Source organism: Trachemys scripta, chromosome 4 (assembly GCF_013100865.1).
Source record: "Trachemys scripta elegans isolate TJP31775 chromosome 4, CAS_Tse_1.0, whole genome shotgun sequence".
In the NCBI taxonomy this organism is placed as follows: Eukaryota; Metazoa; Chordata; order Testudines; family Emydidae; genus Trachemys; species Trachemys scripta.
In genome coordinates this window covers 53,864,705-53,891,081 of record NC_048301.1, presented here as the reverse complement: position 1 = coordinate 53,891,081, position 26,377 = coordinate 53,864,705, and the positions used below count along the sequence as shown (strand labels likewise).

The 26,377-nt window shown below is 38.6% G+C and overlaps 1 protein-coding gene across 5 annotated transcripts in view; it reads left to right on the top strand.

The window, feature by feature from the left end:
- Positions 1-26,377, top strand: part of DPH6 (diphthamine biosynthesis 6) — a 350,629-nt gene that overhangs the window by 101,863 nt on the left and 222,389 nt on the right. For all 5 annotated transcript variants that reach the window (XR_004645505.1, XM_034768927.1, XM_034768930.1 and 2 more), the window contains exons 5-6: positions 2,144-2,262; positions 23,262-23,323. Coding sequence is in view for 4 of the 5 variants with exons in the window: in XM_034768927.1 (XP_034624818.1) it covers positions 2,144-2,262; positions 23,262-23,323 (181 nt within the window). In the remaining variant the exon portion in view is untranslated. The remainder of the gene's footprint in view (positions 1-2,143; positions 2,263-23,261; positions 23,324-26,377) is intronic.

Genomic DNA, 26,377 nt, shown 5'->3' with positions numbered 1-26,377 from the left:
ACCCCTCTAAACAAACTGCAATACCATATGCATAAATATGCTAATAATATTGCTCTAAAAGTTTTAAATCATTTGGAACAGAGTGTTATTGTTCTTAATAATCAAGGAACACCCTAAAAAAATTAGGAATGAAGATTATCTTCTGAGGTGAGAATCAGTTTGGGGCAATCAGAGTTCATCTTGTTGAAAATATTTTGTACAATAATTATTTTTGAGTAGATATATAGTTTGAAACTTTCACATGGTGTAGATTCATAAGGATGTTTCTTCCTTCATTTTATATTTTCACCCTTTATAGTTAGGCATATCAGTAAGATGACGCTGTTTCATTTTGCCTATTCCATGTTTTGGAAAATTCAGTGAAAGCATTTGAGCAACTTACTTTGCATTGAGGCTAGATTTTCAGAATGGGTTCTAACTCCATATTTAGACACTTATAGGAGGGGAGGATTATGAATTTATTAACTTAACTTTGGGCCTCTAAATGTTGGTGTTTATTAATGGTGTTTAACTATTAAAAAAAAAAAAAAAGAACCCATTCAGGCCAAAATAATTAAAGAATCTCAAATCCACTCCAAAACAACAATTAACCAAAAATGACTACTCTGTATTTGAACGCTTTAGAGGCTGTTTCGTTCGTTTTGCCCTCACCAATGGTTTATGTGCAGGTTGCTGAAAATTACAGAGAAAAGCAATAGAATCTTGCTAGTTATACACCTTAATCTAGCAGAAAATATCCCAACTTCCCAGAAAATATGTAATAGTAATTACATTACTGAATTGCTAAGACTTTTTTTTTTTTTTTTTTTTTTTTTCAAAACAAACTATAGAACAGTTAGGCCAAGTTTTTAAAAACTGAGGGTGGGTTTTTTTTTTCAGGAAAGCTCATTGTTGACCTTTACATTGAAGTCAGTCATCACTTTCAGTGTTAGCAGAGTTAGGTAAATGCTGAATTCTTTTGAGGATGCGACATGAGGTGTCTAAATTTAGTATTCTAAATCCATATTTAGGTACCTGATTGTCAAAGTTGCCAAGCACTCAGCAGCTGCCTTGTACTTTTCTGCTGGGTGCTCTGCATTTTAAAAATCAGACCACTTATTTAAATGCCTAAATATTCAGGTGCATAACTGTAGGCAGACAAGTTGGCTAAGATAATATATTTTATTGGACCAAATTCTGTTGGTGAAAAAGACAAAATTTTGAGGTATAAAGAGCTTTTCTTCAGGTCCTTAATTCTAGGCACACATTTAAAAATAAGGTTAATTCTTCTAATACGCGGTCACGTGTTAAATAATTGAAACAATGATGATTGACAAAATAAGTCTATTTTGTATGTAATTTGAGTAGTTCCATTATTTTAATAGGACTGAGTAAGGTTATCCACTTGTTTGTGTTTGCCAGGTTTGGGCCGTAATGGACAAAGTCCCCTTGCTTTATTTTTGTTTTTATCCACTTTCTCACTAATTCACAAAATTTACTAATTTGCAATGGGTCTCTCCCTGTCAGTAGTGTGAATTAGTGATCATCTAATGTGCTAAATACAAATGCAATTTAAAGAGTATATAGCAAACTAACATTTACAAGTGTAAGTACAGCAGATGAAAGTAGTCTTCTTGGGTTGGTATTTTGTATCTCTGGTACAGATTCTGTACTCATTCCATATATGGCAATCCAGTTAATCCCAATGTATAACAAATTCAGAATATACAGTGGCGATCTGCTCTGTGCATTCCACAGATAAGCAGTGTTGTCCTTAATATTGTGGACAGAAATATACCGTCTTCTGGATTTATATGGGGTTATGTATATGAAGTTTTGGGGCTTAATTTTGCCCTTGTTTATACTTATTTTACTAGTGTAACATTATTAACATCAGTGATTATACAGGTATAATTAAAATCAGAATCAGGTTGTTTAGTTTTCTTTTTTCATACAGTACACACACACACTGTTCTCTATAAAAGATAACATGTTTTTAATACATTCATTATGATAAAATATTGAAGGTTTAGAAAACATACATGTTTAATAGTAGGACACCCAAGAAATGTGTTACGTTTATTGTTGAACACATTTTTCCGTGTAAAAGAGCATAATATTTGGAATTCACCCAATGATTTCTCTTTATTTTTCTTTTAAAAAGGTGTAAGAGGCTTAATCTGCAGCCTTTAGCTTACCTTTGGCGTCGAAACCAGGAAGCTTTGCTCAAAGAAATGATAACATCTAACATTCAAGCCATCATCATAAAAGTAGCAGCTTTTGGTAGGTATCCAGATTATGAACAGTGCTGTATGTTAACACTTTGGTAAACTTAATTTATTAATGAGCAACTGCAAAAGCATAGCAAGGAAAAAGAAAACGAAAACTCTGTTTTGTAATTTAAGGTGAGAAACAGTAATATGAAGAGGTGAAGAAGGATAGATTTTAAAATGAGTATTGCCAGAATATGACAATATGTCTGAACAATTAATGGAACCCATAAATAATACATAATGTACAAAATAGATTTTTGTAGCTTAGTCATTAAATTCCTTCAGTTATTCTCCCCCCCCCCCCAGTATACATACATATATAATGCAATGGTCCACAGTACTATCATTCATAGGGAATACAAATTGATGGCTAGAGATGGGTTCAGAATTATAAAATCTCACAAAAAGATTTAACAAAGAATTAACAAATGAACATCCAACATTTATATTGGGACTTAAAGAACTTGTATAACAGCAATCTTTAAATTTGTGAAGCTGATAGCACACACTAGGTGGTGTTCACTGATATTTGTTAAAGAATGACCGTTATAGTTTAGTTGTTTGAGGAAATCAGAGTTCAAAATCAACATATCATTTGACTTTCATTGGCAGTGGTTTAAAGCGTGACTTTTATATTGAAGCAAGCCGTTACAAATGATGCCCTGAATGTTTGCAAAGACAAAAGATGTACCCTAGTGGACTATTAAAGAAAGCTTTATTGAGTGGCATGTGTTCTATAACCATACAGAAGCAGATGAGTACTTTATTAATGGCACAATACATCATTTCCAAATTACAGGTCTCGAAGCAGTTTTTAATGTAAAAGTATCGGATTAGGGTTTAAGAATAAAAGTGACAAAACTCCCTTTTTCTTTTGGGGTCACTAGGGTTTTGTGGGTCATTAGACCAAAGAATGGCTAGTATAATAGAAGAGTCAGTTCTACATGGGTGAATAAAAATATATTTCTTATAAATTGTGTCATATAACTTTGGTGTGTGACAGGTCTTACATTCAGCATATATGTGACACTTTCACATTGTGTCTAATGCCTTTTTCTACTTCTTTAAATACCCTTTCTTTTTAAAACAAAGGGGTAATATTGTGGTGTAATATTGTTTAAGAGTTATGTAGAGTAACTTTAGTTGTTTATTCATAGCCTGGCTTGAAACTACCATCACTTAAAAAAAAAAAAATCTTTTTTATTTATTTATTTTCTTTGTTGAAGTCCTTTCAGCTACATCTGGGTTTCCCTTGTCACAACCCTTTAGTTTTACAGCACTTACTAGTATGGTCTAATTTCATTGTTCTCAGTGGATCTTTCAGTGCTGTTAACATTATTAAAATGACTAGAAACACAAAACTTTGTCATTCACTCTCAGTTTACATGAGATGTTCCCATTTTTAATAGCATTTTCTCCTCTGGTGGGGGTGATTGGGTACAATATATAGGAATTAACTGCCTCACTTCCTCTCTGTCTTTAAATAAAGAAAAAAGCTCAAGATCTTTTATTTAAAAGAAAGAAAGTTTCCCGTTCATGTACAGCAAACAGAGAAGGGATGTTGCTTACATTTTTACAGCACTTATCTCAGTGTGAGACAAAAGAATAAGATTAACTAATATGCTTTTTCAGAACTAAGTACTTGTACGTCACCAGCTGAACTTTGTTTCATTCGCTTTGCTCATAAGCAGCTCTCTTGAACTGTATGACAATTCAGTACGTCTTACAAATTGTTTAGAACCAAAATAATTTTTAGTTTATAAACCAAAATCCATTTAAAAAGTGGTAAGTTATTCAAAAAGTGACTTCAGGGGTGACATCGTTGGTGACCTGTATCATCCCTGAAGCAAGATAAACTTGTCTTTTGTATCTCAGACGCTTTTAAAAAGTTAGAATTGACTGGTTAGTACACAAAGAATGCTTTGTGGAGTATTCATTTAAAGAGCAAATACCGTAAATAGTTGTAGATAGTAATTAGATAGAAAATCACTGCTGCCTTTATTTTTTTTTTGTTAAGGTAAAAAGAAAGATCTTATCAGACTCAATTTCTCACCTGCCTCAGGCAGTCATAATTAGATATAAGCAAATTTAATGGAGCTTGTGTGCTCTGGGGCCATTCTGCAATGCTTTAATAATTGCATGCTTTATTAAAGTAAGTTTAAGGTATGAAGGCTGTTTAACATATCAGGTGGCAAAGAAGCTAAAGATACAGGTTACCTACTTGCCTTTTAGTTTAATAATCAAAGGCGCTTTTAAGCCAAATTGCTATGAATGTTTTTAAAATAACAGATTTAAAAGTCTGAGAGGTGATGCATTAGATGGTATACTGTACAGATGTTAAAACAACAAGCAAGTCAGGTAACTTGAGCTTGACATTCATCAGCATTGGCATGCCCACACACCCTCCCGTGTCCTGTTTTCCATTAACTTAGTGCTAATTTTGGAAAGGTAAAAGGCTTTTTATGGTTTATGTAGACAGCACATAATTATACAAGTAAATGAGCATTAATTTAGTACATTTCCTTAAATCCACCTTTACAAATAGTTAGCCTTGCCAGCAGCAAGAGTTTTCCACCTTGGAATAGTGTGCTGCTCCAAATGATGGGAGACCAAGTATTTTCTCTTGTGTGCAACAGGAACACTGTTACCAGCACCGTACATAATGTATCTTCATGTGCCTTCTGTTATATGTTAGTTTTGGTTTGTTCCAAGGCCAAAACTTAAAGTGAGTATGTTTCAGAGGTGCCAATAATAGGAGATAAACACCCAATAACTCTGAGCAGATTTGACTAGGAACAGCAGAAAATTGTTTAAACACATTTATTTCCAGCACCCTCTTTGTGGTGCTCAGAGCTGCCTACAAAACTGTAACTGTGATGAGCTTTTTCCTAAAGTATTTCCACTTTAGCAAATTTAAATGATACAGGTTAGCCAGTATTAGCTGAAAAATTACCACAAGATCCTGCTATATCAATTGTCCAAAGGAAGCAGATGAAACAGAGCATAATAAAGGGTCAGCATAATCATGAAAGGCCTGATTTTGATCCCCTCACTCACCCTAGACTTCAGTTAGGTCATTTGTGGGTTAAAGTACTATTCAGCTTGAGTAACTGTGTCAGAATCTGTACCTAAGGGTATGGCTACACTTGCAGCTGTACAGCGCTGTGAGTAAAACCCGCCTTCTTACAGCTGAGTAGGGAAAGCGCTGCAGTCTGTCCATACTGACAGCTGCCAGCGTACTGGCGTGGCCACATTTGCAGCATTTGAAGCTGCATTGGGAGCGGTGCATTATGGGCAGCTATCCCAGCATTCAAGTGGCTGCAACGTGCTTTTCAAAAGGGTGCGGTGGGGTGGAGTGTGACAGGGAGTGTGGGAGGGAGAGAGAGTGAGTTTTTGGGGTGCTGAGAGCATGTCAGCATGCTATCTTGTACGTTCACATCCCCCTCTCCCCCTGCTTCTCGCTCGGTCACTCAAAGCAAACAGCAAAATGTTTGCTTTTTCTCTCTGAAACGGAGCTTTGAAACTGCACTTCTGCATTCCTGCAGCCGATCACAACAATGAGAAGAGTGGCCACTTGATAAGGGGATTATCCAGCACAGTAAATTAACTCCTCATTCATACTGTCACCCGGGAGTTGTAGCCAAGGCACAGCAAACGTTATTCCTCTTGGGGAGGTGGAGTGCCAGAGGTGTTGTAGCCAGGGAGATACAGCGCTGTACGTGCCTTGCCAGTGTGGACGGGGAGTGAGGTACAGCACTGTGGGAGGCTTTATTGCGCTGTAACTCACAAGTATAGCCAAGGCCTAAATGATTCCCCGTCTGTGCATATAATATGATTTCTCAAGTTAACTTAAAATCCCATCTGCAACAGGTCCTAAACTAAATTAGTTATGCCGGCACATCGGGCAGCATATTAGATGTACCTGTGATAGTTTACTTCCACTCCAGATCAGTAGGGAGAGTACATCTTCGGGGATTCCCCACACCTCCCAATATGATCTATCTCACCATCAAGGATAATATGAAGATAACATTTATATTTAGTCTGATTACAGACCACTTTGGTAGACTAGTTTATATGACCCGAGTCAAACGTTGTCTGTAAGCCCTAACTACAATGATATATTAAATAACTAAATGATAAATTTGAGTTTTATCTATCTCACTTGAATTATTTTAATGTCTTATTTACAGTTAAATTTACTTAACTTCAGAGCTGTTAGCTTTTCCCAATATTTTAACAATAATCTTCTGAAAGTCTATTAATCTTCAATACATTTTATTAAGGACTAGTTCAGGTTGTTTGCTTGAGGATCCAAGAAAAAATGGCTTATTCAATATTTTCATCAAAATCAGAATTGCAAACCAAAATTTTAGCTTTTATGAGATTAATATGTATTACTTCAGTCAATTTATACATTGCAGTTCCTTCCTGTTCTCTTACAGTATAATAATTATCCATTGTAAGATTAAACCTCTGAATAATAAATTGTAATTGTTAGGTCAAATAATAGAAGCATTCAGCTAAGAAGGCAAGTCTCTCAGCTTCCCATGGTAAATAATATTTCTTAATCCTAGCCCTTTTATTAGACCTTGTAAAAGAAAATATATTGTAACTCTATTTATTTGTTTGGGAATAATGGAAGCAGAGAATATTGATTATTTATTTCCATTGCAGTATTGCACCAAAGGCAATCCTGGCCCCATTGAAGTCAATGGCAAAACTCCCATGGACTTCAGAGGATTTTTACCCAAAGTCTTTAGGAAAGACCTCAGCACCCAATAGCTCCCATTTAGGTACATAAGTGGGAGCTTCTGGCTGTTGAACTGTTTTTGAAAATCTGCTTCATTCAGTTAAATGGAAATGGGGTTCTTTTAAAAATTGTGCTCCAGTTGTCGTTTGAGTAGTTTTGAAAATCTGTTCCCTGAATCAGGATTGAGGGGCGGGGCTTCATGCTAGGTGCTATCAGAACACAGTGGAAGACCGTCTCTTCCCCTAAAAATTTGCTGTCTGATTTTCCCAGACAATTAAAAGACATGATTTGACAAGTGAGTGTTAACAAACAAAAGGAAAGAGGAGGAGAAGGGGAACAGATAAAAATGAATATAAGATCCCCTCATAGTCCTCCAGACTCCACTGTAAATACAAGCACTTTTTCACATTACATTAAAACTAAAGAACAGGATATTCTTTCTTAGCCAGTTAAGCTTATTTTAAGTTGTTTTTCCATTGCTTTTTCTGAGGTAGTCACCGGAGCTTTAATAGAGTTTCTGACAACATTTACAGCCTTTACTTTCAATGTTGTTTGTTTTTACTAATGGGAAAAATACTGCTTTCATTTATCATAATTTTAAATAGAAGATAAAATGGCAAATAATTTTCTTATGTATCACCAAGTACAAGATTTTAATGATTAACTATTTTCTTGGAAATAAGATAAGACATTCTCAAACATGGCCTTTAAACATCTGTTAAAAAGACCCTTCTTCAACAAAGTTAGCCTAAATGATTTTCTTATGCACAAATCTGAAGGCTTGTAACTCGTTTTTATGATTGTATTCGTTGTACCATTGACATAATTGGTAAATCAAGTGGATGCCTGGCATGCACTTGAAGAATGGCTATCATGTTACTCCTTTTTTTTTTCCTCCTTAAAAACCTTGTTTGTTTCCTAACCAGCACATACTATAGTAATTACATTTTTGAGTAAAGCTTCCATAATCTGCTCATACCCTATGGAATGTAAATGTATTTGACCTTTTTGCTTCAGTCATGTTTCTTTAATGCATTTGTGTGCTGAATTCAGGTAGCCATACAATTCACATTATTTAACAATAACGAAAAAGAAAGAAAGCTCTCTGTCACTTGTTTGTCCTGTACTATCAGAGGGATCATGGCTCTTGTGGCACCAGGAGCCATTTTGCCTTATTGCAGATATTCCCATTCCATACATAGGGCTCAGCATGGAAAATGAAAAGGTGATTGTGGGAGTAGGAGGCAAAAACACAGTCAAAGCTAGCAAGGGATTCAAGGATGATGTGATGAGAAAAAGAGTTGATAAGTGGGGAGAGATAAGCTGTGAAGGGCCTTGAAGGGAAGGAGAAACTTGATTCCAAGAGAGGGGGTGACATGAGAGGTTGAATGGAAGGAGACAGGCAAGGGATAAAAAGGTAGATTTTTGAGTCATCACCCCAGAGATGGTAGTTGAAACCAAATGAACAGGTGGGATCATCCAAGGAAAGGATGAAATGGGAAAAAGGGGCTACATATGGAGCATTGTTAGTCCACTCCAGAGAAAGAGAAAGGGAGCTACTGAAAGAGATGCTAAAAATAATGATCAGAGAAGTTTGAAATGGAAAAGGAGACATTGGAATCACAAAGGCTCAGGTAAACAAAGATTGTCAAGGAGAGAATGATGGAGATAATCAAAAGCAGCAGAGAAGTTAGAGTATGAAGGAAGCGAGGTCCTGGATTTAGCCTTCATGCTCTTAGTGAGAGCAATTTCAGTGGACTGAAGGGGCAGAGGCAGTACTGGAAGGGATCTGGGATGAAGTTGGAGGAGAGGCATTTGAGGTATCAGTTGTAGATGTTGTACTCTGAGTTTGGAGGTGAAGGGAGGCAGTACTAGGAGAGGATACTGTTGGGAACTAGGAAAGGCTTTTGAGGATGGGCTAGATGGGGGGAGGGATAGCTCAGTGGTTTGAGCATTGGCCTGCTAAACCCAGGGTTGTGAGTACAATCCTTGAGGGGGCCAACTAGGGATCTGGGGCAAAATCTAATACTTGGTCCTGCTAGTGAAGGCAGGGGGCTGGACGCAATGACCTTTCGGGGTCCCTTCCAGTTCTAGGAGATAGGATACATTTAAAAAATTAAATTAAAAGATCAGAACATTCTTTAATTGTGAGAAAATGGAGTCAAAAGAGAGTGAGAGGGTCAAGTCATGAAGAAAGATGGTTACTGGGGCAGGTGGAAGGATTAATGGAGGAGAATAGCCAAGAAACCTTATACCAAAAAGTTTGTAGACTTAATTTCATTCCATACCTTGGGTTTTGTAGTTGACCATTTGTGCCTCAGTGAGCGTGACTGTGTGCTCAGCACTTGGGAAAGTCAGCTCACTTATTTTAGGTGCTCAAATGTAGATTTAGTAGCCTGACTTTTGGTTCCTATTTTTGGAATTATTGGCCTATGATAATAGAGAGACAGGTATTGACCTGTGCACTGGAGACAGGTAACCAGAGACCTCCTGGTCACACAGTGTCTGCCTGTAGATATTTTACTAGAGGCATTGATAACTCTTAGGTAGAGATGGGTAAAACAAAGGCAGTTGATACATATACAGTCTCCCTTTTCCCAGTTCTGGTGCCTAGCACCTCAACAACCGCGGGCTGCTCAAAGGAGGAATTGTAGGGAAAGTCTTGCTCTCAGCCCCTGCAATACTAGGCTGGAGCATGTTCAATCGCTCTGTGAAGATGGTGCATGCGCAGTCCAGTTGGTATATAAACTCTGTGAGGGGATGGAGCACCTCTGAGCAGTTTGTATCTTCAGAGAATTTATCTGCCAACCTCTAACAAGTCTCTACTAAGCATGTGCAAACTGTGATTTTTCACAGGTTTATAATTTGGGTGGGTTTTCATAGGGATAGTAAAAGGGAACATCCTTAACAGTTGGGTAACATCTACTCCCCTTACCCCTGCCAAATTTTAAATTCCTACTCCAAAGTATAGAGATGCTAGAACTTCTCAGTGAAACAATTGTAAGAATTTTTTTAATGTGGGGGCCAGGCCGGTTTGTTTACTTGCCACGTCACATCCCTCGTTTTACCCACATTAAAGTCTTGTGCTGTCCGCGGCTTCCCGCAGCCCCGATTGGCCTGGAGCGGCGAACCGTGGCCAGTGGGAGCTGCGATCGGCCAAACCTGTGGACTCGGCAAGTAAACAAACTGGCCCGGCCCGCCAGGGGGCTTACCCTGGCAGGCCACGTGCCAAACGTTGCCGATCCCTGGTATAGACTTTAATTACATGATCACATACTGTTTTTTCCACAGACCCGCTACCTCATTCAGAGTACAGGATAGACTTGCTCTAAGGATGAATGAGGGTTTTGTTGTCTATTTGGCTCATTTGTTGCAGAAGTTGGAATGTGTGTAGTGACTAAGGCAGAGAACTGCAGAAAAAGAGAGAACATTTTCATGGTTAAAGTAATTTAATGCTGCTCTGGAGAACTGGATGCTCTTTCTGCCTCTGCCACAGAGTTCCTGTGTGATGCTCGGCAAGTCAGTTAAACCTGATTCTTTACAGGGAGTCACTAATGGAGTGTTCCTCGGTTTCTTGGAGCCTGATGTCTGATTTGCAAAAGTGCTAAGCACTCAACTGCAACTGAAGTCAAAGGAAGTTAGCTGAACTTATAAAGTGCTATATAATGCTAAGTACTCTGAAAAAAGGGTAATAGGTGTCTCAAATACAACATCCAAAATTAATGGATACTTTTGACTTTACGGTGCCTCAGTTCCCCATCTGTAAAATTGGAATAATGCCACCCTCTCACCTCACAGGGGTGTTGTGAAAATCAATTAATAGATGTTTGTGAATCATAGTGATGAGCACCATAGAAAAACTCAGTAAATTAATAATTCTGCCTTCAGAGTAGGGTTCAATATATAAACCTTGGGGTCACACACTGAACAATTAGGATAAACAAAATATTGAATAGCTGCTCATTAAGAGACTCCATCCTGTGCACTGAATGAGGCAAGGGTCTTGTGGAAAAAATATAATCATGTAATTAAAGAGTTTATCATAATGCACAAGGGACCGAATTAAGATGGAACAGGTGGCCTTAATTCTGATATTTCCTAACTTTTGAACATTTGCCTTTGCAATTGAATATTCTTTTAACATAGTTTTTTGTGAGTAATATTATATTATTGACAGCACAGGTAGTGCAGTTTATAGTTATAGTTTCCATTATAAGACTTTGCTTTCAGTTGTGTAGGAGAAAAACAAGTTTTTACTTTTTGGGGTTAAAGCAACAAGCCAAAGGCAGTTTATTTTGAGCAACTGCAGTTAGTCGGGAGAGTACACACGGGCAGAGTTTTTCCTTTCGAGCTAGGTTTTTGTTTTTTGATAAACAATTAAGGCAAGCATTTATGTCTGTTTTCCTTACTGACTCCCAATTCCAGCCTCCACCCTTAGAGTCCCTTGTCTAAATATTCCCAACTTCCCCTCAACCCCTTCCCAGCTTTAGTCCCTGTATCCTTGCCCAGCCAGTCCCAGTTTTATTCCCTTGACACCCTCCCCAGTCCCAATCTTGACAGATAGAGTCCAAATCTACTCCTTTCCCTTCCCTCTGTATTAAAATAAGGAAGCTTCCTACTCCTGGTGTCATCACTGAGAGCACAGAAGATATAGGCTCACTGCTCTCAGTTTCATTGGCCAGCACAGAGCAGCTATTACACTGAAAGTCAGAATGAGCATGGTCAGTTGCTCGGTGGAGATGACACATACATGGTCTGGTCAGCACTAGGAGCTCAGAGAAGCTTGAGCATGGTCAGTGCAATCTTTGCAGATTTTAATTGCTAAAATTGAAGAATTTTATACTGAGCATGTGCAAATTGTGACTTTCGAAAAGCTTATAAATTGGATTTGGATGAATTTTCACAGAGCTGGCAAAAGGCATGTCTCTGATTCAATGGCCTCTCCTCTGCCAAATTTAAAATCACTGCTGCAAGGCATGAGGGTGCTAAAACATTTCAAAGAAAAGAATGACAGAATTTTTTTACATAGGGAAAATTACTTCATTTTTCCCAACCTTGTTCTCTGACATGTATAAACTGTTTTGGCTGAAATTTCAGGAAAAAAAAAAGAACTTAGATTGAGGCAGACACCCAGCGTGGAGTCCTTGCCAAACAGTTGAAGGTTGTCAAAGTTATAAACATCTGAAAACGGGAGGTCTTATAATGGGAAATGTCAGACAATCTTAATAATAGGTAGTACTACCAGCCCCACCAGTCAGAAGTTCTTTTAAGGTTTTAGTCAGCTTTTGTGATGACTGAGTAAAACTGATTAGAGCCTACCAATTTACAAGTTATTGTGTTAACCATATTTTCCCAACCTGCTTCCTGATGAGCTGCAGCATGTACTGTATTGAATTTTGTTTTGTGTGATGGGAACACAGGAAATGGATGACATAAGAGTTACCCAGTACTAAATAAAATTTCCCTACAACATTTTTCTAAACCATAAAAATTTTAATGCTTTAAAAATATTTTCCTGAAAAAATGTTGTTTTGTCAGTTGAAGAAATAATCAAAAAATTCTTCAAAGAGTTACACTTTTTAGAGAGATTTCCTTTACCTACATGGTCAGGCTAGATTGGCTTTGAAATCCTAGATGTAACTGGGATTAGCTTTGATGTTCCAAAGACTCATTAGAGAATAAAGATAAAATTCAATCTGTTAATATGAAGAGTTTTAGGATCTTTTACCAGCTAGAATTCTGAAATTTGATATCAGATTTTATTCTAGTTAACAAATATTTGATTAACTTTTGAAAAGTTTCTTTAGAACTGGATTAACCTGGAAAGTATAAAGCAGAACTGGCCTGGAAGAAGACAGTTATATTTAGCTTGACCACCTATCATTAGAAGGGTTCTGGAATCTCTACGTTCAGCCTTGGCATAATTCTAACACTTGGGTACATTATCCTTTAGAAAAACACAGTCAAATTAAGTTTATTAAACTATATTATACAATAATTAAAAAATAATCAAGGTGGAAGATATATTTTAATGGATCTAACATATTCTTGCACCTTCCCCCTTTACATATATTTACAAAAATTCAGCATTTTAAAAAAGTTAATATTTTCCGAAATTACATGTCAGGGAATCCATCCCACTAGCCATTGTTACACAGTCTTTCATTATATATCAACTTGCCCACATTATACCACCCAACTAATGTTAACTTTATCTATATATAAAATGATGGGGTCTAAATTAGCTGTTACCACTCAAGAAAGAGATCTTGGAGTCATTGTGGATAGTTCTCTGAAAACATCCACTCAATGTGCAGCAGCAATCAAAAAAGTGAACGGAATGTTGGGAATCATTAAGAAAGGAATAGATAATAAGACAGAAAATATCATATTGCTTCTATATAAATCCATGGTATGCCCATATCTTGAATACTGCGTGCAGATGTGGTCGCCCCATGTCAAAAAGATATATTTTAATTGGAAAAGGTTCAGAAAAGGGCAACAAAAATGATTAGGGGTATGGAATGGCTGCCTTTAGCGGGGTGGTCACCCACTCCAGCCCTGAAGGGGTAGAAGCAGCCTGGGGAAAGGGCTGTCCTGGAGAGTCAATAGGCGCGGCTGATTGGGGAAACTGCCTCAGCTGGGGCCATGCCCCAACCAGGCCACAGTTGGCCCTATAAAGGGGCTGCTAGGCTGGAGCTAAAGAAGTCTCTCTCTAGCTGTTGAGAGAGACAGGCCTCACTGCTGGGGAGCTGAGCAGGGTACCTGGAATGTAGCAAGGCTGGGGGAAGGCGAGAGGAGCTGGGGAGCTCCAGCCTGGAAAACCTCCAGGCTGCAGGCCTTGCTAAAGGCCAGGAAGGGTACTGGGGTTGCAAAGGTGCAGCCCAGGGTAGGCAAAGGCAGCAGGTCCAAACCCCCCTTTGCCAATGATGAATGGCTTGTACACTAAAGTCTGCCCCAGTGAGTGCGGGCTATGTGGAGACTGGCATTAGCCACAGCCTGAGGCGAGGTGGAGATAAAAGGTTGGGGGTTCCCCCATGAGGGGAGACCCAGATCTGTGGAGGTACTGCTAGGGCAGAACCCCAGGGAAAAGGGCTCCGGGGTCCGGGAGGGACATGGGGGCCAGCTACAAGCGGGATGTTGGCCAGCAGTAGGCGCTCCGGAGGCTGAAAGGCTAATTCCCAGGATGACCAGAAGGAGGCGCCGCAGTGGTGAGTTTCGCATTGCTACACTGCCATATGAAGAGAGATTAAAAAGACTGGGACTTTTCAGCTTGGAAAAGAGATGACTAAGAGGGGATATGATAGAGATCTATAAAATCATAACTGGTGTGGAGAAAATAAATAAGGAAGTGTTATTTACTCCGTCTAATAACATAAGAACTAGGGGTCACCAAATGAAATTACTAGGCAGCAGGTTTAAAACAAATAAAGGGAAGTATTTTTTCACACAACACACAGTCAATCTGTGGAACTCCTTGCTGGAAGATGTTGTGAAGGCCAAAACTATAACAGGGTTCAAAAAAGAACTTGATAAGCTCATGGAGGATAGGTCCATCAATGGCTATTAGCCAGGATGGACAGGAATGGTGTCCCTAGCCTCTGTTTGCCAGAGTCTGGGAATGGGTGAGAGGGGATGGATGACTTGATGCTTACGTGTTCTGTTCATTGCCTCTGGGGCACCTGGCATTGGCCACTGTTGGAAGACTGGATACTGGGCTAGATGGATCTTTGGTCTGATTCAGTATGGCCGTTCTCATGTTCTTACCTTCTTGTTTTGTTTGGAAACGGAAAATTCTCTTGGACATATGCTAATTGGTTTTATATTATTTATTAAGGGCTTCATTCTGCTCCATTAAAACCAGTAGGAATTTTTCTATTGACTTGAGTGGGAATAAGGTCAAGCCTAGAATGTGTCATACATATTTTGAATGACTTGTCCCGTGATCCTTCATTCCAAGTATGAGGAGAACAGTTCCAATCACCCTTCCATGTGGTCCTCCCAGTCTTTTGTTCCCCATCCATTCTTGTGTGTAAGCTAGATGGTTAGTTTCCCAGTTCCTCCTCGCTGGACTGTTTTCTTCCTGGACTGAAAAAAGATGGCGAGAGAGATTATTTTTCTTCTCATGAATTTTCCCTCACTTTTTCTATGTTCTTTTTCGCCTCAACTTTCATTTGAAACCCTCTCTAATGAACTCGAGGTAAACCCCTTTCCTGCCTACCTTATCTCACAAGTGTGATCTCTGTCTTTTGTATCTTGGTAAGTCTATCACTAACCCTCCCAACAGTAAAAGGAATTTCTCAGCAAGGTCAACCAAACCAAGGATATTTAGAGAACATGATGGATTAAAAAAAATGTGGGAATGTTTTTCAAAAGGCAATGATAGTGGAAAATTTTAAATACCATAGCTATAAACCTATTTTCCAAGCTTCCCGGAGAAATTTTATCCTCATGTGATGTAGCATGTCAAATTTCAGGGAGATGTATTTTTGAGGGGTGCAGGGGGAACACAGATAGGAAGGGTTGGAATATCAGGCAATGACAAGGAAATCAGCTTCAACCTTAGCTATGGAGCACCTATTGCTTCTCTATAATTTGAAAAAAACAAAGTGGATCAGAATGGGTAGCTTGCAATCTGTCACCATGTGGTTTATTACAAGAATTGCACAGCAGACTATTCATTGGAAGCAATAAATATGACCTACCGTATATACTCGTTCATAAGCTGAATTTTTTTAGTAAAAAAGGGAAGCACCAGAGAAAGGGGTCAGCTTATAAATGGGTATAGAGAAAGAGAGGTGGGACACAGCCCCTCCCCCCAACAGAGGGAGCAAGAAGAGGCAGCATCGCCAGCAGAGACATAAGGGAAGAGGCGGGGCCAGAGTCTCTCTGCTTCTGGCCATGCTGCTCTTCCCCCAGCCTCTGAAGCAACTGCAGCTCCCAGGCTGGCAGGCTGCAGCAGGGCCACTTGGCCCCACCCCCAGAGCAGGCTGTGGCCGCGCTGCCCAGCCCGCCGGAGCACGCTCCAGCCAGGCCAGAGACATCTTCCCCGGCCCTCCCCAAATAAGGTGAGAAGGGATGGGATGGGGAGAGTGTGGGGGTCACGGACCGGGGGTGGGGTCATGTGGGGGGTGGTCACAGAGGTTACTCCCCTAACGCTCAGCTTCTTCCCTCCCAAAAAATTTCCCCACCAGTTGCTATCCCGGCCCGTCAGGGTAAGAAGCTGGCGCGCCGGGACACTTTGTTTACTTAGGTTTACCTCCGTGCCTGCAGACGCTCGAGGTAAACAAACCATCTCGGCCCACCAGTGGCTTATCCTGATGACCTGTGAGCCAAAGTTTGCTGACCCCTGAATTATAGGGTCGGCTTAAGAATGGGTCATAAAATGTTTCCGTTTTTACATATCCATCTTGGGGGGGGGGGGGGATTGGCTTATAAACGAACCAGCTTATCATTGAGTATATACGGTACTTTGATTTTCTTTTAGGATTATTCTTTGTTGAAATAAAAGGAAGAAATTGAGATTTCGTCTATTAAAATATTTCATTTAAAAGCATATAGTCACTTAAATTCCAAAACATGCATACAAGAGAAGATCTTTTTCAAACTAGTTATAAGGAGTTGTTACATTTTCTGTTGTGTTAAGTGAACATTATGTTATGAAAATAGAGCCTTGAGGGTTTTTTTAAATATCATAAAATGTATCTACAAGAGTGTGGATTTAATTTTAAGACTTTATGGTATACTTGTATGTGTGAACAAAATGGACAATTTAAAATATACTTTACAGTCATGTAATGCACTCTGACTTTTCACTTCTGAAATGCCTGACTGTTAGTGGTCATCTGTACATTTTATGCATTTTTATGCACAACAGTGTGAGGATTGAAATTTGGTAAGTTTCTGTATAAGTCCTTTTACAATGTTGCAGTTAATTCTAGCAGTTGTCTTGTGGCATTGTGCAAAGTGGGTATTAACAAAAGATTGCTCTGCAGTCCTTGCTGACTAATGAAAGAAGATATTCAGCTCTTGTCAATGAATTTATCAGGAATTACAGATGGACTAGAAATTGCTTCTCAAAGTGATTACACCATTTGTACTACCGCATACTGATTTTACAGTAAAACTCTTGGCCACAAAAGTTGAGATGACCGCACAATTCATTTTACTGGGCACTGTTAAAAACAGCATTATCAAATCTTTCATGATGTTTCTCTCATCATATACTGGACTGTCTCAAAGAAATAAAGCCTCACTTGCTTTCTTGACAGCAGATAATAAATGAATGGATATAATTCAATTGGGGAGTTGAAAAATGCATTGAAAATAATGGGGCATAACATTCTAGGGTTAACATTTATTCATAGATGATGCAATTAAATAAAACAGGCATTAACTTCAAGGTCAGTCAGTAAAGTAATAAAATTGAATATTTTAATTGAATCGTAATTGCTTCCCGTTGATACATGCAAGTAAAGTAAAATAGATGTCAGCTCTGCAAATTATGGTTCTTCCTCCTAATTAATTTCTTAATTCTGTGTAGTTATCCAGGGTTTGGGCCTAGTTGTGGGTTTATCCACCCATCCAGCTTTCTTCAGAGCTGGTCACACTGAGGAAGAATCTGTATGATGTGATTAAATAACATGTAGTAAGGGTTTACAGTATATTCTTCTGCTTTAATCTAAATTGTTATGAGACTCTATAAAGTAATCTATACCTTTCTTTAAGGAAAAAGAAATACCAAATAGTTAAAGTTAAGTTGCATTCTATGATATATGATTATATATAAATATTGATAGTTCATTACATTGATAGAAAAAACAGGATTGGTAATTGCATCTAACTGATTATGAGAGTTTTCCTAGGTTAAATGTATACCAATAGAGAATCACAATTTGCAAGTGACTGGTTCTGAAGGTACTGTAAATTCATCTGGTTCTTAAGGCCTTTATTAAACCACAGTTTATATCCACTCCCCATATAGATTTCATTGGAAAGGATCACTTCTAAATTGAATGAAACTTCAAAGGAAATACATATTTTTCCTAAGAAAAATTGAAGTTGTTAGATAAGAGGAAGCTATACTTAGAAACTGAAAGCACGGTGACATTGCATTTTCACAGATTTTAACATAGCCTTAGACTATATTGCAAGTTTAATCTTGTGTGCTTCCTACAGTATGGGTTTTTATTTGTAGATTGTGTACGTATTACATTACCATTATACGTTTCAAAACTATTCTGAATTCATGTGTGCCAAACAGGCAAATATAGTTTTCTTCATGCCTGGGGAAGCTGTGAAACTTATGAGTGATACAATGTGATATGCATTCTTCACAAATATAGTGCCAATCTATAAAAGGTGGAATAAGGACAACCCGGGGAATTACAGACCAGTCAGCTTAACTTCAGTACCTGGAAAGATAATGGAGCAAATAATTAAGTAATCAGTTTGCAAATACCTAAAGATAATAGAGTGATAAGTAACAGTCAGCATGGATTTGTCAAGAACAAATTGTCTCACCCCAACTGATTAGCTTTCTTTGACAGGGTAGCAAGCTTTGCGGATGGGGAGAAGTAGTAAATATGGTATATCTTGATTTTAATACAGCTTTTGATACTGTCTCAAGTGACCTTCTCATAAACAACCTAGGGAAATACAGCCTAGATGGAGCTACTATAAGGTGGGTGCATAACTGGTTGGGAAACTGTTCCCAGAGAGTAGTTATCAATGGTTCACAGTCAAGATGGAAGGGCATATCAATCCCACAGGGATCGGTCTTGGATCCGACTGTGTTCAATATCTTCATCAACAGTATAAGGGCATAGAGAGTACACTTATAAAGTGTGGGAGGGGTTGCAAGTGCTTTGGAGGATTGAATTAAAATTCAAAATTATCTGGACAAACTGGAGAAATGGTCTGAAGTAAGTACGATGAAATTCAGTAAGGACAAATGCAAAGTACTCCACTTAGGAAGGAACAATCAGTTGCACATACGTAAAACATGGGAAATGACTGCCTAGGAAGGAGTACTGTGAAATGGGATCTGCAGGGTCATAATGAATCACAAGCTAAATATGATTCAGCAGTGTAACACTGTTCCAAAAAAAAAAGCAAACATCATTCTGGAATGTATTAATAGGAGTGTTGTAAGCAAGACACAAGAAGTAATTCTTTCACTCTACTCCGTGCTGATTAGGTCTCAACTGAAGTATTGTGTCCCGTTCTGGGTGCCACATTTCAGAAAAGATAGGGACAAATTGGAGAAAGTCCAGAGAAGAGCAACAGAAATGATTAACGGTCTAAAAAATATGACCTATGAGGTAAAATAATAAAAATTGAGTTTGTTTAGTCAGGAGAAGAGAAGACTGAGGAGGAACATGATAACAGTTCTCAAGTACATAAAAGTTGTTATAAGGAGGCAGGAGGAAAATTGTTCTCTTTAACCTCTGAGGCTAGGACAAGAAGCAATGAACTTAAATTGCAGCAAGGGTGGTTTAGGTTGGACATTAGGAAAAACTTCCTAACTGTCAGAGTGGTTAAGCATGGGAATAAATTGCCTAGGGAGGCTGTGGAATCTCCATCATTGGGAATTTTTAAGAGCAGGTTAGACAAATACCTGTCAGGGATGGTCTAGATCAGTGCTTCTCAAAGTTGGGCTGCCGCTTTTTCAGGGAAAGCCCCTGGCGGTCCGGGCTGGTTTGTTTACCTGCCGCGTGCGTAGATTCAGATGATCGTGGCTCCCACTGGCCGCGGTTTGCTGCTTCAGGCCAATGGAGGCTGCGGGAAGGGCGGCCAGCACATCCCTCGGCCCGTGCCACTTCTCGCAGCCCCCCTTGGCCTGGAGTGGCGAACCGCGGCCAGTGGGAGCCACGATCGGTCGAACCTGCGGACGCAGCAGGTAAAGAAACCGGCCTGGACTGCCAAGGGCTTTCCCTGAACAAGCGGCGGACCGGCTCTGAGAAGCACTGGTTTAAATAATACTTAGTCCTGCCTTGAGTGCAGGTGACTGAACTGGAAGACCTCTTGAGGTCCCTTCCAGTTCTGTGATTCTGTATCTATTTGTTATTGTGTCACATATTTGTAGCGTGCATATTCCATGCTAAATTTTTAAGGGAAAATACTAGGTTTATTAAAGAAACTGGGTTGATTTTTTCAGAAAAGAAAGGTAGTGTGCTGATACACAGTCCATTTGGGTATAATGTGGATGGAAATTTGTAGAAGTTATATACATCTTAGTAGCAAACAAGTATACAACCAAATCCTGGATCCATTAAAATCAGTGGTTCAGATATTAAACGAGTGTAAACTGGCATATCTCCATTGAAGTCAATGGAGTTATTCCAGAGTATCAGCTGAGGATCTATGCCAATAGGTTTTTTGCCATTGACTATGATGGGATGAGGATCCGGTCCATAGGAAATATGTAGGCATCTGGTTATACCATGTAAATAGGGTAGTTGTGATAGTTATAATCTCCTTAGCTCCATGATCATTGCATAAATTGAAAATCATTAGATAAATTTACTTTCTGCATCACTGTGGATATTGCTCATCTCTGTACATAACATTGTTTCTCTTGCTATAGCACTTCATGGCAAAAAGCAAAGTAAGCTCAAAAACAATAAGCAAACAAAAGACAAATGCATTGTATAGACAAAATATGTGAAGGAATGGGGGCAGTAAAGTTTTATTACCACTTTTTCTGGAAAACCTGCACCAGTTGCGGCTGTACCACTCATGAATAATGATTTCTTTCCAAAACAGTAGTGATAAAATCTTTATAACACCTAACCCTATCATATATTCTATATTTGTAACATCATTGTGAACTATATCTTCTTGTCATAAATTCATGCATTTTGGATAGTACGTGTATAGTTCCCCATTACTAAAATAATAATAAAAAATAAAATATGCAAAATGGACACAATCTACCAGCACAGGTGACCAGATCTAAAGTATCAAAATAAGCAGGCAAACCTAGGCCAAAGGGGGGAAAAAATGATAGTAAACATAAAAAATACAAAAATGTAGATGCAGTATTTCATTGATGAAAATTAAAAGAACGAATCAAAAATTTACAAATACTAAAAGAAATTGCAAATAAAGCATACAGAAATCTCTTTCAGTTATCTGTTAATTAGCCATAGAACAGGATCTCCAACCCAGATTTGAATGCTTAGAAATAATGCACTGGTGGCCTGCTCCTGTGCAACTAAAATCAGCGGGAGCCTTGGTATTGATTTCAGTGGAACCAAGATTCTCTTGCGGTGCCCGATATAACCCCCAAAATAAAATTAAAATATTTTAAAATGATTCTCATATTGGCCACAGTAATAATTGGATAGCATCTTATCTGAAATGCAGATTACATTATCAAATCTATACCAACACGAAGTTTCACTCTATTAATGACTTACAGGAAAAAAAATGCCTGTTTCCATTTTAGCTATTAAGCAGCATTTAAAGTATTTCCCTCAGGTTGTGAAATAATTTGCAGTATGCTTCAATGAAATGTTTAAAATCTTCCTTAATGTTTTTAAAATCTAATTTATTTAAATTGTTTCAGCTTCACAAAATTTTAAATAAGCTGAGTCCGTTATCACCAAATTCGAATGTTTGCCAGTTACTTGAAATTAGCAAAAACTTTAATAATAATAATAATAATTAATATATCTTACATTTATGTAGTGACTTTCTTATTGAAGGATCCCAAAGTGCTTTACGAGCTATACTGTAGATATTGCTTCATCCGCTCGTGAAATGCAGCCATCTCTGATGGCGGAAACAATGTAGCCTAGGAAATAAGGGTAAATACTGTGTCCAGTGAAAAATATTGAATAATTTAGGTACAGTTGGCAGAATGTAACTATTCAGATTTTGTCAACATTCCTCCTCTTTCAAAAATCACCACTGGATTTTTATTAACTTCAAGTAGTTAGGACCTCTGTTTTTTTAAAGTTTCAGATGAAAGATGACACTTCCAGTAGCATAGTGCCCCCTCAGAGCTAACTAGGATATTTGTTTTGTATTGACTGAGAAGGAGAAAAGTTACCTCGCACAACAAGTTCTGAGGTGCTATTGGACATGAAATTTTTTTCCATCCAAATACTGACTAGCTCCAGTTGTGTGCTCTGCTCCCAAGAACTGACTACATCATAGCCTAAAGTGATATGTCTGTTGACAAAACACAAAGGCAAAAAGCTAATACAGGAGCAAAGGCAGCCAGTTAAATGATTCCATTTACAAAAGGAAGGTCATCATCAATATTTACATCTCAATGAAAACCTAACTGTTCAGTCAAAATGAAAAATGGAAATACACAAACATTAAAAACACTTAAAAGGAAATTCAAAGATACAAAAAGAAATGCAGCAACAAAGGAGCCGCCACCTTCCAAACTGAAGAGACACTGCAAGTATAAACCGCTTTTATGCTGTGTGTGTGCGTGTGTCAGAGAGAGAGATACACATACACATACAGTATGTGGCTTGGCAAAGGCATATGTAAAAGAAAATAGTAGGGGTGCATTGGCAAATTTATCACTTCTGAATAATGGAGGAACTATAGACTTAGTTTTTTTTATAGCACCTCATATAAACAGCAGAGTTACAAACTGGCCAGTCAACCATGTACCTCATTTGGAACCAGAAGTGCACAATCAGGCAGCAGAAGAGCCAAGACCAAAAAAAAAGCAAATACAGTACAGTCCTGTATTAAAAGTAAACTACGAAAAAAAGGAGAAAACGGCATTTTTCCTCTTCGTAATAAAGTTTCAAAGCTGTATTAAGTCAATGTTCAGTTGTAAACTTTTGAAAAAATATCCATAATGTTCAGAGTTACGAACATTTCAGCATTATTGAGGTGTTTGTAACTCTGATGTTCTACTGTATCTAAATACATAAACTTGCACAGACTGTGGTAGTATTTTATTACTATGAAACTGAATTATCCATATTCCCTTGTGCTTGATGAAGTTTCTTAGAAATGAAATCATACAGTAAAACAATACATTTTCCAGTTGACGCAGTACAAAGGAAATGAGCCTTATTTTTTACAAGCATGGAAACTGGTTGCCCAAAGGGAATAAGTGAGAGAATTCCAGCTCAGTACATTTACTTTAGGATCAAAATGATTTTAAATATACAGGAACTGACTTCCAAAGGACAATGTTACAAAAAAAAGTCCACTTTGATGTCTAAACTACTTTCATTTATTGTATTTGTTAAATATATTTTAATATATCTTGGCAGGTTTAGATCCAGATAAACATCTAGGAAAAACATTGGATCAAATGGAGCCTTATCTTTTGGAGGTAAGTATCGCTTAAAGCATGCTCAAAATATGCAGTGTTTCAAAAGAGAAATTATATATATAGAAGCTCACTTAATAAAATTAACTTAATTCTGGAAACAGTTACTTACTTTCAGAAACAAGGTGTTAGGCTAAAGTTCGTTTTACAGAAGACATGGACATCTTCTGTGTACTTCATATGAGAATGGAACTCCTGTTAAAGTCAGTTGGCAAGAGGTGTCATATTGTATGTTTTGAAAAGTAAGGTAGAGGGTAAGAACCCTCAGTATTAAGGGCAAACTGACTTTTAGGTAATTATGATGGTCTTAAATACCCAAAAGTAATGTTAAAGTGGCTGATCATGACAGGGTCAGAATTAGATAAGTATCTAGTAGTACTGAGATATAAAACATTTTGGAGTTTGAAGTGGCAGCCATGTATTTGGGAATCTCTATGAAGCAGTTTTGTGCTCTGAAGCAGATGTGATGTGTGCACAACAATAAAGATTAATTTTAAGGGTTTTCTGGGAAGGTGTGGGCTGGAAAACTCAAGAAGGAATAAGTGGTTGTTTCCTTTCCCATAGCATCAAGGATGATGACTCCCTCAAAAATCACCAACTCTCTTAGGAATAAGAGTAAAGAGTATGTATTGTAGTTAGAATATAGTTGATTATCTGCAATTTTTTTTAAAAGTTTTCTAATTTTAACTAACAGGGATAGTATATGCTAAGCATCCAAATATAGACAATATTTACCCTGACACTTCATTTACAGGGAACTCTTTTCTCAGTATGGTCTCAGTAGCTTGTCTTGGCACTGAGATTATCTGAGAAAGAAAAATCTAGGCAGGAAAACTGCCTATATGCTAAAACATTTTATTGGCTGGAGTAACCTCCAAAGCCCGCTCCACTGAAAGGGGTCAGCTTGGAAAGACTGGAGCATGCACTTAGCCCCAGAAATATCGACCATATGCAGCCTCCCCACCATTCTTTGACCAGTTCAACTGCAACAGCTTTACTGCCAAAAGATCCCTCAGACTTGGAGTAGGGATGTAGCGGGAAGGATTTGTCCTGAAGTATATAATTCTTTTCTAGTTGAAAGGAATGGATTGTGTGATGTCCCCAGGAGCATTGGCGGGACTCTTTTCCTTACACAGACTAAAATTAGATAATCATTTGGCTGGATTTTTCGTTCTCCTGAACATGAAACACAACACCTAGATGTGTTGTTCACTATTTTGAGGAACCAAAGATTGCACATCTGAACCTGGTTTTCTATATTTAATTGTATGTCATGTGGAGTTATGTGGATGCAGAATGAAAGATGGATGCCACAACACAGACGCAAAGCCATCACCAAGATTACTTGTGGCCTTATACAGATGTTCAAACTTCTTTGTGACTTGAGTGTTTGTCAAGAAGGTTTTCCTTTAGGAATTATGTAAATAACTTTGCTGAATAGAATATCATCATAACCAACTATGTTTCTTGGAAGCTAAAATACACCACTAAGTTTAACAAAGAAACAGTGCTGTACCATGAGTTTTACAGATGAGGAAACTGAGTTACTGTGAGGTGAAATGATTTGGCCAAAGCAGCATAGGAAGTTAGTGTGAGAACTTGGACTAGAACCCAGTTTTACCAACTCCCAATCTGGTGCTCGAACCACTAAAGCATGCTAGCTCCTTGTGTTTACCACTTGCCGGTTACATTTCTGGGATAGCTTCACATTTTATAACATCTGCCCAGAAACATAACTGTTGCAATATTTAACTGCTGATTCAGTTTTTGCTCCTTGTCTTCTGTGTCTGGTGGGCTACCAAGTAATGCCCACTAGCTCATATTGCATTTGAGGCTTGGTATCCAAACCAGAATCCACGTGCAGTCCTGACCAAATCAGTACAAGATAAGACTTTGGCATTTGTTTAGCACAACAAGAAAGAAACCTCTCTCTGGGAAGCAGGTTTATTGACTAGCATGTGTTAGCTATGTGTGTGTACTACACAGGATGCAGTGGAGATGGCTTGGGAATGGTAAATTCACTACGTTCATTATTTGGAGACTTTCTGGGGCCAAAGGTAATGATAGACAGTTATGTGTAGATTAAGACCATAAGAAACACTAAAGTGGTTTATTTTTTCCCACTGACTTCTGAAGTTCCCTTAAAAACAATGTTTCCATTATGCAGAAGTTGTTTCTACAAGATTCTGATAACTGTTTGCAAATGAGGTAATAAGATACTTTTGTGGTGATCATGGAATTATGAATAATGTACTTCAGCTCAGACTGCGTACAAGAAGCAAAAGGAACTGGAGCTTGGGGTACTTGGTGAGGGAGAGTAGAGGAATAATGTCTGGCTGTTGGAGCCCTGCTAGATTAATAGGAGTGGGAAGATGCCCTAGAAATGGGATGGTGAATCAGTGAACCCAGACAATATGAGGAAAGATGGTAGGATGGACCTGACCAATCTCTGGGAGCAAGAAGGGTGTCTCTGGTAAGAAACAAAGTGAGAGGTGAAAGCAGGAGAGAGGGAGAGAAACACACACACATGATAAGTAAGCCTTTCCTATGTTGTTTTTCATATCTAATGTAAGTGTCAAGATATTAATTAGTTGCATAATAGTGACAACAAATTTATCTATGTTGTTCCACAACAGAAACTTCATCCTTGTGAACAAAGAAGGCCAGATCCTCAACTATTGCACATTGGCGTTGTTCCATGACCAATAGCTCCGTGATAGGGGTTTTCAAACTTCATTGTACTGCGACCCCCATCTGACAACAAAAATGACTACACAACCTCAGGAGCGGGGACCGAAGCCTAAGCCCGCCCAAGCCCCACCGCCCCAGGTGTGTGGGGGGGGGCGGGAGGGGGAGGGCGCAAAGCCAAAGCCCAAGGGCTTCAGCCCCAGGAAGGGGGCCTGTAACCTGAGCCCTGCTGCCCAGGGCTGAAGCCCTCGGGCTTTGGTTTTGGCCCCAGCAAGTCTAAGCCAGTACTGGCGTCCCCATTAAAATGGGGTCGCAACCCACTTTGGGGTCCTGACCCACAGTTTGGAACCGCTGCTCTATGACCAGTTA